Source organism: Geospiza fortis, unplaced genomic scaffold (assembly GCF_000277835.1).
Source record: "Geospiza fortis unplaced genomic scaffold, GeoFor_1.0 scaffold100, whole genome shotgun sequence".
Lineage (NCBI taxonomy): Eukaryota > Metazoa > Chordata > Aves > Passeriformes > Thraupidae > Geospiza > Geospiza fortis.
The window spans coordinates 3,518,871-3,533,177 of NW_005054350.1; the positions used below are offsets into that span (position 1 = coordinate 3,518,871).

General features: G+C 37.9%; 1 protein-coding gene across 1 annotated transcript in view; it reads right to left on the reverse strand.

The window, feature by feature from the left end:
* Positions 1-3,493: 3,493 nt before the first annotated feature.
* The window catches only part of SEH1L (SEH1 like nucleoporin), a 28,977-nt gene continuing 18,163 nt past the window's right edge, over positions 3,494-14,307 (reverse strand). Inside the window, exons 3-10 of the mRNA XM_005423357.3 lie at positions 12,646-12,696; positions 11,505-11,651; positions 10,882-11,093; positions 10,090-10,188; positions 8,919-9,059; positions 8,489-8,646; positions 7,616-7,766; positions 3,494-4,240 (exon numbers count right to left, since the gene is read on the reverse strand). Coding sequence (XP_005423414.2) covers positions 4,051-4,240; positions 7,616-7,766; positions 8,489-8,646; positions 8,919-9,059; positions 10,090-10,188; positions 10,882-11,093; positions 11,505-11,651; positions 12,646-12,696 — 1,149 coding nt within the window. The 3' untranslated portion in view covers positions 3,494-4,050. The remainder of the gene's footprint in view (positions 4,241-7,615; positions 7,767-8,488; positions 8,647-8,918; positions 9,060-10,089; positions 10,189-10,881; positions 11,094-11,504; positions 11,652-12,645; positions 12,697-14,307) is intronic.

Sequence of the window (14,307 nt, forward strand, 5' to 3'; positions counted from 1 at the left end):
GACCGCGGGCAGTGTGGGGAACGGGAGAATGTCATCGGTCTGTTTTGTCTCAGGTATTTACTTTCAGGCTAGCCGGGCTTGGATCCCCGTACCAGTGAGTAGCTCGGGATCTTCCAGGGAAAGGGCCGCTGAACGTCCCGCCCGAGCCTGCTGTCCCCCGTCCTACCTAAAAATGGGGGGGGAAAAAAAAAAGGTCCATTCGGATTAACTCGTGTGACGTTGTTTATATTCCCGGCTTTGTTTTCTGTCCCGTTTTTGCCATGTGAATCAGCTAGATGAGTGCGGCTTTTCGCAAATATTAAATATTATATGGGTTATGTGAAAAACGCCAATCACTTGTTTTTAAAATTTTAAAAGTTTAATAGTAATAAAATGATTATAAAAATAGTAATACAATTAAAGTAATAATAATTGGGACAATTTGAATTAGGACAATATGAGACAATAAAAACAAAGAGTTACAGACGTTTGGGTACATTTTTCTGGGCAGCACGAGCCTGAAAATGGACCCACGTTAACAGAGGATTAACCCTTAAAAACCATAGCCTGTGGCATATTCATACACTTCATACATGATGCATAAATTCCATTCAAACAAAGGATTCTGTCTGGTCGTTGTCAACTTCTTCCTCCGAATCCTAACAGTGCCTTCGAGGCTGGAAGAAGTTCATTTCTTCTGATAAGAGACCAATAAATTCTTTTTCGCTGAAAGATTTGGGTGTCCTGTGGCTGCTATCTCGCTGCGAGTCCTTTCTTTAAAAAAAGTATCCTACATAGCATAGTTTCTATTTTAATCTTGTGTTGTAACCTAAAACTATATTTAACACACTACTTAAGAAAATTAATACAGTATAACTTTCTAACATAACACATAAAATGTGAAAAATAAGTATTTTATGATTGGCTTTTTGCAAGTATTAAAGTGAATATTATATGGTTTTATGTTATAAAAAAAGTTTTTAAGGGTTAATCCTCTGTTAATGTGGGTCCTTTTTCGGGCTTATTTTGACTAGAAAAAGGTAGATGTCCATAACTCTTTGTTTCTGTTGTCTCATATTGTCCTAATCCAAATTGTCCAAATTATTATTATTCTAATTATATTATTATTTTTATAACCATTTTATTACTATTAAAATTTTAAAAACAAGTGATTGGCGTTTCTCACAATGAGGCTGAGAAACAGAATCGTTAGGGGTGGAAGGAACCTCTGGAGATGATCCAGTCCCACCCCCACGCCAGGGCAGGGTCACCCAGAGCAGGTGACTCTGGCTGGGGTTTGAAAGTCTCCAGAGAGGGAGGCTCTACGACCTTCCTGGGCAGCCTGTCCCAGTGCTCTGCCACCCTCAGAGTAAAGAAGTTCTTTCTCATGTTGAGGTGGAACTCCTTGTGTTCTAGTTTATGTACAGAACATGGAAAATTTCCATGCTGAAGCGTACGTGTCACAGGGTTTTCTTAAGTAGAGGATGTGAGCAGATGCCTTCCAAACACATGTGTGTGTGCATGAAAACTTCTACAGATCTATATCAAATTCAGTACTCTCCAGGAGGTTTTCAGAATGCATTTCTACAGTTGTAGAATGTAGAATGCATTCCTGGTATGGAGAGTGCAAAAACCTACAGGAGTGAAACTCCACATTTGTCGTAATCAGAAATTCATACTGGTTCAAGTATGTTCAAAACAAAACCAAACAACAGCAAAACCACCACAGACACAAACCACACACACACACACAAAACCAAGAAAAACAAAGAAAACCACCAATGCCATCTCACAGCTTCTACAAGACCTAAAAACTTCTAATCCTGGCAGCTCAAACTAAGATGTGCTCCAAGCACAGAAGCAGTAGAAGGGCTATTGTGAGTATTCTTGCAGAAGAAGAAAAAGGAGTGTAGCCTTAAAAAGTGCTGCATAAATTTAAAATACTGTGTGTACCTGCTGTAATTATCTCTTTCAAAGCCCTTCTGATCTTCCCTCCTAGAGTTCTGCTGCGTATGCCCAAGGGCCCAGATCCTGCACAGAAGTTCACAGGCTTGAGTCAAGCAGAGTCGATGAGTTTGAGGAAGCAGAGGTGGAAAGTCAGGGATGTGTATCAAAGGCTCCTGGTTTGGAGAGAGGTCAGTACAAAATAGCAGGTAGGGGGCAAGGCAGGCATCAGCCACAAAACCAGCCTTAGTTCATTTGCTGAGGTTAAAGTACCTGGCCACTGTGTTCTAACATGACTTGTTTGCACTGAATCTTACAGCATGTTTCCATTAGTAAGAAGTGTGACTGGAATTAGGATATCTAATAACAACACATGTTCATCACAGAGGAAAATAACGTGACCATGCTGAACAAACTATTAACAATGCACTACTAGAAGCTGCAAAAAATTGTCATTACTCTGATTAATCTGTGACCTCTTCCAGGGTTAAGCCACAAATTCTGCAAATGGTTTAACACTCAAAAATATGTTTTATTGCTTCCATACCGAGAAACAATTTGGTCTGGTTTAGGACTATATCCCAAGTGTAATAGTGTTGATTTTTATTTTTTCAATTATTCATTCTCCCTCAGAGGAACAATTACTTTCCACCCACCATTTAAGCATTATCTTTTAATCATGTAACATTTCTGTTTACCATACATAGTTGGCATGGTTTCATGTTAACTTTTTCTAGTAAAGGTATAAAACTTTTTTTTCTTTCTGTTCACTTCTGTTCCTGCTGGCTGGAAAGTATCAGCAGCCTCCCTCCACACATGTTCAGCAAGCACATTCTAATACCAGTGTACCTCATGGGTTTTTTAATTAAAACTGACTCCTCAGAAAGAAACAAATGTGGTGGATCTGAGCAAATGAAGTGTTCAGAATACAAGTAAAGCTCACAGGAACATATCATTCTGGAAAAACAAAAGTTGTCCTCTCCCTTACCTCACAGTAGTGCTCTAGGAAACAGGGTAAGTCCATTTTGAAGCGCATTGAAATATACAATTACACTTTGGCTTTCTGCAGCACAAAGACTTCCTCTTTCCTTCCTCCCCCCAGGATCTGCCCAAAAACCTCAGCAATCCCATCCTGTGCAGTAATGCTACTCCTGGGCAATACCATGCATTCTTTGTCCAGCATTATCTTCCTGCCTGCCTTGCACCAGTCCGAGTCAATGCCAACACGATGATCCACAGCAGTGATGCTCCTGTGCTCACACAGCACAAAAGACATTTGGCATTTTTCAAGCTAGACCTTTTTCTTCAAAATGTCCTGATTGAATTCAATCACTGGAAAAGAACTGAGAGGAAATGTGAAACCCAACAGCTCTAGCAGTCTGCACAGACCTCCAGCACAGTCATGAGAAAAGTCAGAGCACACCTTGTGGCACAGACTGGGAATATGCAGCTGCACATCAGGAATGGCACAAAAGCAGAGAGCTAGGAGAGTGGACACCTGAATCAAAAAACCACCTTCATCAGAAACCTATTAAAAAATCTTTACAAGAAGAAAAAAACATACAAATACAGACCTTTCAGAACAAGTTTATTAGTCAACCACAATTATAAAATTTAAATATTTATATAGCAAGATGGAAAAATCTTAAGTAACCAAACACTTCAAGTTATTTTGCTGCAGTATACACAGGAATGGTTTTGTTTCTTTAACAAGCTGATCCAACATCACTCTTCACTCACAAGTGTCATGAAGGCATGTCTAATTTTGAGAATGTGTTTCACACATAAATGGAGTATACAAAAAGAAAAAAATAAAGACCATACTAAACTGATTCAAAAAAGCTTAAAAAAAAAGAAAAAACTCCAGGCAAATTGAAGTCATCTACTCCATAAAGAGTGCATGGCTAATACTGTTTATGTATGCTGCCAAAATTCAAAGGGTACAAATTAAAATGGTCTTTGCTACACAAACATGTTCTAAATGTTTTTTGTTTTGCAAAACATGCATGAAGTTCCCACATTTTTAAAAAAGTCTTGTACCAGAGAAGGAATACAAAGGCAGCTGGAAATGGAAGCATTCACAAACACCCAGAATAAGGCCCTTCAGAATTTGTTTAAAGGAACACATTAAACCCCTTCATTCTCAGGTAAAAGATTAAGAGGCCGAGATACACATCGTCTGCGAGGGTGAGGATACTGGAGGTTGGCAGTGTCAGCGTCACAAGACTGCTCTATCAGAGGAGGAGGAGGAAGGAGCTGGGCATGACTGGACCATCTTGATCCAGCCCGTGGGGAATCCAGAGGGGGAAAGAAATACCTGAAACAATTAAGAAAGGAACAAAACACCAAAACAAAAAAACAAACAAAAAAACAAACGAACAAAAAAAAAACCAACAAAACAAGAAAAGAAGAGAAAGGTAGTAAATACAAGGAGAACCAAAGGGGAGAAAAGACATGCTGGAAAAAAAAAAAGGCTTTAGTATATCCATGCCAAAACCAATAGAACATAATAGCAGAAATCAAGGCTTGTAATTCAAAACAAGACAAATCTGGAAACTCTTCTTTAAAGCAAAATAATAGTCTTTTCCACTGAAATTCACTGAAAATAATACCATAGTCATAGTCCTAGGATACATTTTCACAAAAGAATGGATGGCTTTGGAAGTCAAAAAGGTGGTGTAGTACAGCTATTAACAGGCTTTCATTCTCCCAGAATTTCAGATTTGTTAACAGCTTTCAGTAATGCTTTCTTTGTGACACAAAATATACATTAAATATTATCAAAGTACACTTGCTGCATATGCGTCGAATTCAGATTAACTTCACAGCATTTCTAGAAGATGTAAAACCACCACTTTTTACATTAATGATATACATTTACAGAGAATAACTGATTTGAATGAAATACAGTCTTTGTATCTATTTACATATTTCTGCAAAATCCTCAGTGTAAATTCAAGATTCCTGGTGAATGCAAGATTGAGAATTATGCCACTCCATGTCATTTTGCTGCTGTTTTTATTAGAACTTACCCGTAACACTTGTGCATTTTAGTATAACTATATTATGTTTTCTGTCTTGTTTACAATTCTGTGGACTTACAACAAAGAGCAGCTATCAGTTCATTAAGGAAATTATGGGACAATTAACAACAAACTGCATTTTGGTTTCTATCTCTGTATGGCTAAAGTGTTTGCATTTTTCAAGGATATTACGTTTAGAGAATTTAAGTACTCCATGTGATTATAACTATTACCACAGGAATGCACAAATACGTAACAGAAAAAGTACTTCTTTTAGGATGAAGGAAGTATGACAGTACTTACAAAACATTTATTTGAAGTCATACTAAAGAATATAAATGAAGCAATAACAAACCACTAAAAGCCATCATCTGTACAATTGTCAAAACAGTTTTCTCACTCCTTTAGAACTAACAGTTGCATATATTACAAAGCAGTTACAACCTTGTAATGTTTAGGGAATCTTAATCAAATGCTGAACACTCTGAAATGCAAAACAAATTGGTTCTCAAAACAATTTTAATGAAAGCTATTGTAATGGTCATTTCCCTCCTCCCATCCCAATCAAGGACAAAAATTCTTGTTTTTAATCACAAACTATCTTTTAATTTTACAAGCTTTCAAAAATACGTTCTGACGGAAGTTTTGGGGTTTGGGTGGGTTGTTTTTTTCCAAACAAGATGCCTCTCCAAATATTTTTCTATCGGGCGTTCCATCAGTATCAAACTATACAGGCTAGTACAAAAAATGCACACAACGTGTTTTAAAAAGGCTTTTTGAACAGTATTTAGTAGTTAGCAGGCTGCTGGTGTCTTGGGAGAGGTCAAACGGCGCTGGGGAAGGGGAAAAAGGAGTTCGTTTTCCATTCCTGTGTGCATGCAACAAGCAGCAAAACACCAAAGTTACTCCAGTTAGCTTGGTATCAGCTCTGCTTTCTGTTAAAAAGGACATAATACAAATGGAGAATGGAAATTGTATCATAAATCTACACACACAATTACATCAACATAATAATACAGCCCTACTGGTTTATTTCCTAACAATCTACATCATGTGTTCTGAAATTTATTTCGAGTACAAATCCAGTTTGGCCATAGTGCTTTTATAGCCTTTTCCAGATCTGCCTGTGCTATAGCTGTTTTAAGTGTTTAAACATATAGACATGAAACACAGCATGTACAGTCAGAGACAAAATAAGTTATGTGTAGGATACCTATTTAGTCAAATGTCAATGCAATCTTTATCAGCATGTTAACACTAACACAGAAGTTAGCAACTGTGCTTACACAACTCAGGCCAGTATCACTACAAAAGAAAGCCTGTAATAAAGTGTTTATCTTCTGCACAATGGCTTAGCACCAAGTTCAGGGACAGGAGAAGAGCCACGAGAAGGGTGGGGATGGTTAGTCTTGGTGGCAGCACAGTCTTGGATAAGGATTGTAAAACCACACCCTATGCCAAAGAGCTGTAAGACAGCCTGCATTTCCCCAAAGGAGCCCAAGCAAATGCAGCTACACAGCTCCGGATATACCATGTCCAAGGCAGGGCTGCAGTTCATTTGCTACACTGCAAGCAGAATCGGGAATCATGACCAACATAATTTTGCTGCCCTTTCTTGTAGGGACCGGGCCCATTACCACCTCTTGTGTCCGCAATTATCTTGTGATGAAAATGTGAAACCTGCTCTCTGTTCAACAGGGCCAGAGATCGTGAACTGCCATTCAGGACTGACCGCTGAAAGGGCAAGAGGGGGCAGGCTGGTGCTACTCTCCAAAAGCAAACTTTACTGATAAGCATTCCAAACTGAAAAAAAACCTCACATGAGTAGCTGCACATGGATGGAAAAGGAAACTATCCCAAGGCATTTGAAACAAAGGTGGCCACAAAATTTGGAAACTGCTGCTATGGAATCTGGCCACATCTCATCCTTATATAGGACTTATAATTCTGTAAAGCTGATTGTACACACTGCACCATACACATGCAAGACTCAGCATATTTCTACATTTCAGTGTGCACAAATGAAAATGTTTTTTCACAAGAGGCAGTAAAATTTACCCACTAAAAAGCAACTATTACAGAATAAAAAACTAATGGAGATTGAGGCAAATTATTTGCCATATGAATGCCATATGAGGAAAATTTAAAAACCACATAACTTTTATTCAACTGATGCTACAGACCTGCAAAAACCAAGTAAACTAACACTAACATTTGATTGTTGAAACCATTATGAAGTAACTTTTCTTCCTTCCATTCTGCTATATTATCCCAGAGAAAAACAGAATTTGTTGCTGGCATTTTTGCTTCACTTTTAAACATGTATCTAAATCAAAAGAACAGTTACACACCAGTAGGATGAAGCTTCTCCTTTGAAACTATTTCAGAAATATTGTTTTGAATAATATGAAAGGACTAAAAATGAAAATAATTATTTACATTGCTTATTTATACAGACTGATTCAGTATGACTTACTGTTTTGTTCATTTTTCTCTTAACACTTGCAAAACAGATGAACCACAGAGCAAAACCAGAGGAGCTTACAGAAGTACTCATGCAATAAATGACACTGCTCTTTAAAAACATGTAAAACAAATATGAGAGCTAAATGAAATGAAGATTCGGAGAAAAGACTATTGAAAATCAGTCTCTCTACTACTTAACCTACCTGCTGGCAGATGATCCATTTAGTGAATTCTGCAGACTTGTATTGGCTGAACCTAGAGAGGCATTAAAAATTCCCTGCTGAGAACTACCATTCACTGGACTCCCATTACCTTTCAGTATACCAGTACACTTCCAGTTGTCCATGTAATTAGCTGCAAACACAGATATACAGACACTGTTAGTTTCTCTTCTGAAGCTCAGTTTCTCTACAAATATGTTTCAACTGCCCCACACCTTGTGTGAATCACACCTGAACTTCAATACCTATATATAAATTCCAAACAGCTGAGGATCTGGCCCTTTAGCTGCCTGATATTCTCTGCCTGTCCATAATTTAAAACTCAGTTTCCACTATTACAATACTGAGGAACAAATAAGAATGTTTAAGGTAACTGCCAGTAGATTTTTGTTGCTGTTGTTGTGGGGATTTTAGTTTGGTTTTTTTTGGTTGGCTGATTGACAGAGGGGGTGCATTTATTTGTTCGTTTGTTTTCTCTTAAAATGTAAACAGAAAAAACCCATTTGCCAGAACATTGTGACTGAACGTAGATTTTCTAGGTTTAGAGGAAAATTTCCAAGTCAGGGAAAATATCCACCTTAATTTTAAAATGACAACTTTATGTAGCTCTAGACTGGTGTAACAATTTCTGGGTACAGTAACAACTATTCACAGCAGCCTAAATCATGCAAGTATTTAACACAGGAAGTTATTTCTGAATTCTGTTTTTCTTAAATGTAAACAGAAAAATAGAAAAAAAATCTATATTTCACAAATCTAAAATGGACACTTGCTCAAAAATTATTTTTTGAGTAAAATTTCTCAAGTATATTCAGCAGACTATAAAGTTAATGTGTTTCAAGTGGGTGATCTTACCCTTCCAGAGCCTAACACAGCCATCATCACCAGAGGAGGCAAGCACTGTGCCTGTAATATTCCAGCTCACTCGCCACACCTGGGAGTTGTGATTATCAAACTGTGCCACAATATGAATTTCAAATTTTGTTAATCCTCCTGATGAAGTCAATTCTTTCCTGTTTAAGAGAAAAGTGACAGTTCTGCACACAACTGTTCAAAGGTCTGGGCTTGAACATGATGTCAGACAGAACTAAATCCTTATAGTAACAACTGTTATTAGATTAGGTATTCAGACAAAATTAGACTTGCTCACAATCTTGTCACCTTAAAAATGAGGTTGCTAAAAACAATCCTGAATACATTATTAATTTTGCTTTGCAGGGACAATTTGAACAAGATTGTATAGTATGCATCACATCACACCAAACCATCTTCCTCTGAAGCTTACCTTAGAGGTTTTAGTGTGAAAATTCGTACGTCTTTGGTTGCTACAGCCAAGATGTGGAAGGATCTTCCCAGATTTGGAGCAAACGCAATATCATGTACAGGATCTGTGACTGTCATCAGAGCTTCTGCTTTTGCATATTTCCTGTACAGCGCAAGAAATTAACCTTTAATGCCATGAAAATTGCCAGTGATGCAAATTATACAAAGCAAATACAGAGGAAATGGAGAAAAGGGTTATGTATACACAATAAGACTTGCAAAAAAATAAATTTTTTAAAACATAAATTTAGGCAATAATTTCAAGCCAATTTCTATCAGATACAGCAGCCACTAAGTAGAGTATGCTACAGTATTGTAAGTCATAAAACAAAACAAGAATTGCAGTACAAAGGACATTTTTGTCTGCAACTGGAAAAGGGAAATAAAGATAAATATTCCATTCACAAATCTAAAGAGAATTTGCATGTCAGTAACTCACTAAATTTTCCATGCTTTTAAGCAGACCACTGTCTGCCTCCTCTGCTGTATGATAAACACATATTACATTTTCTTAGTAAGTTACAGTAACTTTATTGTTAATGCATGGAGAACATTGCCTGTAGCTGGGCATAAAATCCACAGAACACTCTGGCTCCTTTCCCACATTGGTCACTCCCAGTCAAACACAATTTCTCTGTTATCATTTAATTGGAAGTGGTGGTGCACAAACTTAGTAGCCTCTTCTGGTTCTGTGGACTCTTGACTGTACAACCTGAACTTTGACAGATAATGAGCAATTCACAGCACTTTCTGTCACTGTAATCATGCCTTTAAAATCATTGTAAAATGGCCTTGAACAAAACAGTGCCTGGTGCAACACAATTCAAATTTCAACTGTTAACTTCTTGTGCAAAAGTAAACACATAATTTAATAGACACAGAACAACAACTCTCCCTTTAAAATGCTGGTAAGAATACTGACATTTCTGGGCTGACAGAGAATAAAATTATCAATATTATTTCTCTTAACATCAGTTACGATTCTGAGGGCTCCCACTCTTTTCCTACCCAATGGATCAGAGACAGTATTTTTATTTACTACTCCACTTCACATTTAGTGATAGGAATAAAAGGCCATATATTATAAACAACTTTAAGACCCCACAGACATTATGTATTATTATTTAGCATACCTGGTATTTTCATTATATTCATAAATTTGAACCTTAGCCAATATGTTTGGACTGTTGTCATCACTTCCTACAGCTATCATTGGAGAATGTGCTCGAGAGCTAAAAGGTGAAAACAAATACTGTTATATTTACATATTATACCTATATATCTATATAATATTTCCCATAGAAAGTACACCAAGCAATTTGTTAAATTTCAAACACATTATCTATGGAGAAAACAAAACAACACCACAAAATACCACAAGGAAAAAGTCACAAAGAAACAGGAGTTAAATGCTATTCACAGTTACCACTATCACACTCTATTGTTCCAAAAGCCCACCTTATACACTCACTAAGGCGAAATCATTAGACAACATTATTTAGCAATTCAAGATGATGTTCTCAGAGAGAAGAATTGACTTTCTATAATAGACTGCATCTGCAGTCTAGTATTTGCCACAGGTTTCACGGCAGAGTCTGCATTCTTTGCAGTGCTTTTAATTATTGATTTAGTGATATTTCTATCAGTTTTCAGAAGATAAAACACATAAGCTAAATGTACACGAATTCTAGTTTTTAAATCAACGTTTGTCCTATCCCATGCATTAAAGTGAATTCCTGTACTCTGAACCTTCAGCATGGACTACTGCTAATGAATAAAAGAGTAACTGGATCAGCAGGACACAACACTGTGTCCACAAGGAAAGTCATTAAGTGCTTCTGGACAAAGAGAAATCAAAACAGTTCAACTTTGAATGGTTTTTCCCTTCCTGTTACAGTCATAAAGCAAATGTTTTAGTAACATACCTTGAAGGATTCCAAGAAATACAACTGCAGCTGAGCTTACACGAGATTTCATGCTGAAGTGACCACTGGCTGAGATTCATCACATCTGGAGCTTCATAGATCCTTACAACTCCATCTGCTGAACAGGTTGCTAACATAAGACCCATGTGCTTGGGAGCGAACTTCACATCTGTAACAGATGTTCTACTGTCTACTAGAGTGGTCCTCTTGACCTGCAAAGAAATTTCCATCAAAAATTTATTCCCTAAGGAAGACTAATCAAAGTCTGACAACACCATTTCATAGGACTGCTTACATCTTCCACCAAAAAGTCCCCTCCCCCACTTTTATACTGTTTGAAAGATGAGCAAGAACAGCCAGTGTTGTTTCAAATTATCTCTTGTCAGAGAAAAACCCAACTTTAGCTCTACTGTAGGTGGGAATTCATGTCTGCCAGTTGTTTGCCAGGGAACATCTTATTATGAAACACCCATAATAGTGACACAAATTGGCCTGAATGCAGCCAGTTAGCTGTTTTCCTCAAATGTTTTAGAAATACTTCCTTTGTGTTGGAATGTTGCCACAAATGAAACAAAACATAGCCAAAATTCAGAAACTTTACAGCTACAGAAAAGAAGTCTCACCCAGTGACTCTGGCCTCGGAGTTTATCATTTGACTCTCCCACTATTTCTTCCCACACAGCTGCTGTTCTGTCAAAGGAGCAGGAAGCCAGGACCTGCCCAAATTCAGGATGGGCCCATGTCACACGCCACACTGATCCACTATGTGTCTGCAAGAAAACATCAGAACACAGTAAAGAAGCAAACTTACTGCATTAGGAACCAGGTATTTTCATGACTTTCGGAAGAAGAGAATTCCAGGAAGTAGTAACACTGCTCCTCTGAAACCTATGTTCTTTTATACAAAGTTCCATATCAGCTGTTGCAGTTCTTTATTCTAACCAGCACTGCAAAGTTGTTGCTCTTAGTGTTTAAATGTAATTATTACAAGCCTATTTCAAGGCATTTATTACTACTTTAAGTTCCAAACTATAATTCTGCCTTGATGTGTAAAGTGCAGTTTTGTTCTCAATCAAATTTCAGCCATTACCATGTTCACTTCTAGCTTGCCTGTACTTTTCAAAAGCACTTGCAAGCATTATTAATCTTCTTTTAATTATGAAGCTCCTCCTTCATACCTAGTCAACATTCCTGTCTTAGAGAAGGGGAATTCAAAAGCCTCCCTTGCATTGCCATTTACAGGGATGAATGCATTGTGGTCCTATTAAACACAAGTTTAAGAACAATTCAGAAGCTGAATGCACTAATTATCCAGATGAAGCAAAGCATCTATATGACACAGTTCTCAGAAAGGTTTTGGAGAGCAAAAAGCAGAGGTCAGATGTTGTAACATTTAATAGCCAGACATGTTCCTTTTAACTTTTCCCCCTTTTATATTTTTTTTAAGTCTGACTATATTCAAAAGGAAATATTGAATTAAAAATTAAGGTACTGTTTTCTACTCCCTGAACACCAGTCACTGATAATATTTACTAATGCTAGTCTGCCAACATAACTAGGTACTAACAAGAGCATGTTAGCATCTGCTTTGAGGCACTAGAGATGCTTTACAAAAGCAAAGAAAAAGTATTTTACACAAGACATACAGAATCTACATCGAACCAAAAGCATTTCTGCTCTAAAATTCAGCAGAAATGAAGCATGTTTCACCAAAAACAAAGAAGAAATTATGATTATGTCTGTGTAATTTTTACAAATACAAACCTTCCAGCTGGCAGTGCAATGCCAATCTCCATTTTCACTTTTGTCCCAGACCTATTGAGAAATCAAAATACAATTATACAATTTGAAAATAAACCTTACTGACTAGTACTTTAAAGACACAATCATTCATATATATAAAATAAAAATAAACAAAAACATACACACACATCCCCACTAAACCTTTTCATCCAGGACACTGTATCAGGTCCAGTACAAAATTGCACTTTACTCCACCATGAAACTATCCCTATTACAAGTAGGGAGAAGAGGCACTGCCTGCAAAACCCACTATTGCGCAACTTCTTTTTTTAAACAGTAAATTACATAGAAGAAAAATTATTACAATTCCCAAAAGTTCATTCAATTTGTTCCAAGAGCACTCTGTTGTTTCATTCTAGAGCCCCCAGCATCCTCACATGCTCAGCTCTGGTTGCAAAACCCAAATGCAGCTCGCAGCACTCATCCCAAAAGCAGAGTAGGACAGTAAAATATACACCAGGGTAGTGGGGGAACAGATCTTGTTTCTTTTTATGAGATTTCTGCCTTGATTTTTAACCACATGCAAGCCACTGAACCTCCCCCTCCCTTGATTTCCCATACATCTTTATACTTAGGAGTTTTTTACTGAAAAATTATGTAGAAAGTCATGAACATAACCAAATGAAAGACACCACCTGACACTGCTATTTCTCACTCACTCACTTTAAAGCTGTACTGAAAGTCTCCTCACATCTGCCACTCTGGCTCTCTAACACAGCCTGGGTCATACTGTTCCTCTGATTGGGGGAAAACTTCTGAACATTCTCATAAAGGATTCCATTACGACTGGAAAGTAACATTACACTGCTAGAGAACAGTTTCTGTGTTCAACCCACCTCATGGCATCTTTTTTAAGAACTGCACACTCTTGGTAGTCAGTCCAAATCAAAGATCCCCATGGCTTTGGCTTACTTTCTGGGGGGGACCATTTTACTGGGGTTGGTTATTTGCTTTTTAGTCTGTGGTCAGGGAGAACCGGCTGCTTCTTTGTTTTTAAGCCTAACCTACAAGTGACATAGCTTTCTACAAAAAAAGTGACTTTTTCAACCATTTATCTGGATTTAATAACAAACATGTCTGCTCTCTGCAAATCAGATTTCTTAAATCTATGCACGTGACTCCCAAATACTTGCCCATCTTCTCAATATGCACAAGAAAAGGAAAAAAGGAATCAACTTTTCGTTTAAGTAAACGTAAAATGCTACTTTAATTCCTCTAAAGGAACGGAAAAAAAGAAGGCTTCTTGTACTCCACACTTTCCCCAGTCTGCCAGGGCACACACAGAACACTCCGGCTTTTTGCTTACTGGCACTTCACCTTCTTCCCACAATACAGATTATTGGCACTACATTGCGAAACAACAATTTTTTTCGTAAGCATTCTTCAATAAACACAGATTTTCAGCAGAAAGCGGCACGGCTGCAGGCACAGCAGTCGGGAATGTTTTCCCTGCCGCAGCACCGGGTCGGAAGCGGAGCTCCGGTGTTTACAGGCGTTAGCTCACACACAAACACAACGCGCACTGTGCGCTAAAGCCTCCCGCCCTCACGGCCCGACACCGCGCCGGGACCGAGCGCGGACCGAGCCCTCGGCCGCGCCCCGGCCCTGCCCGCAGCCCCGTAG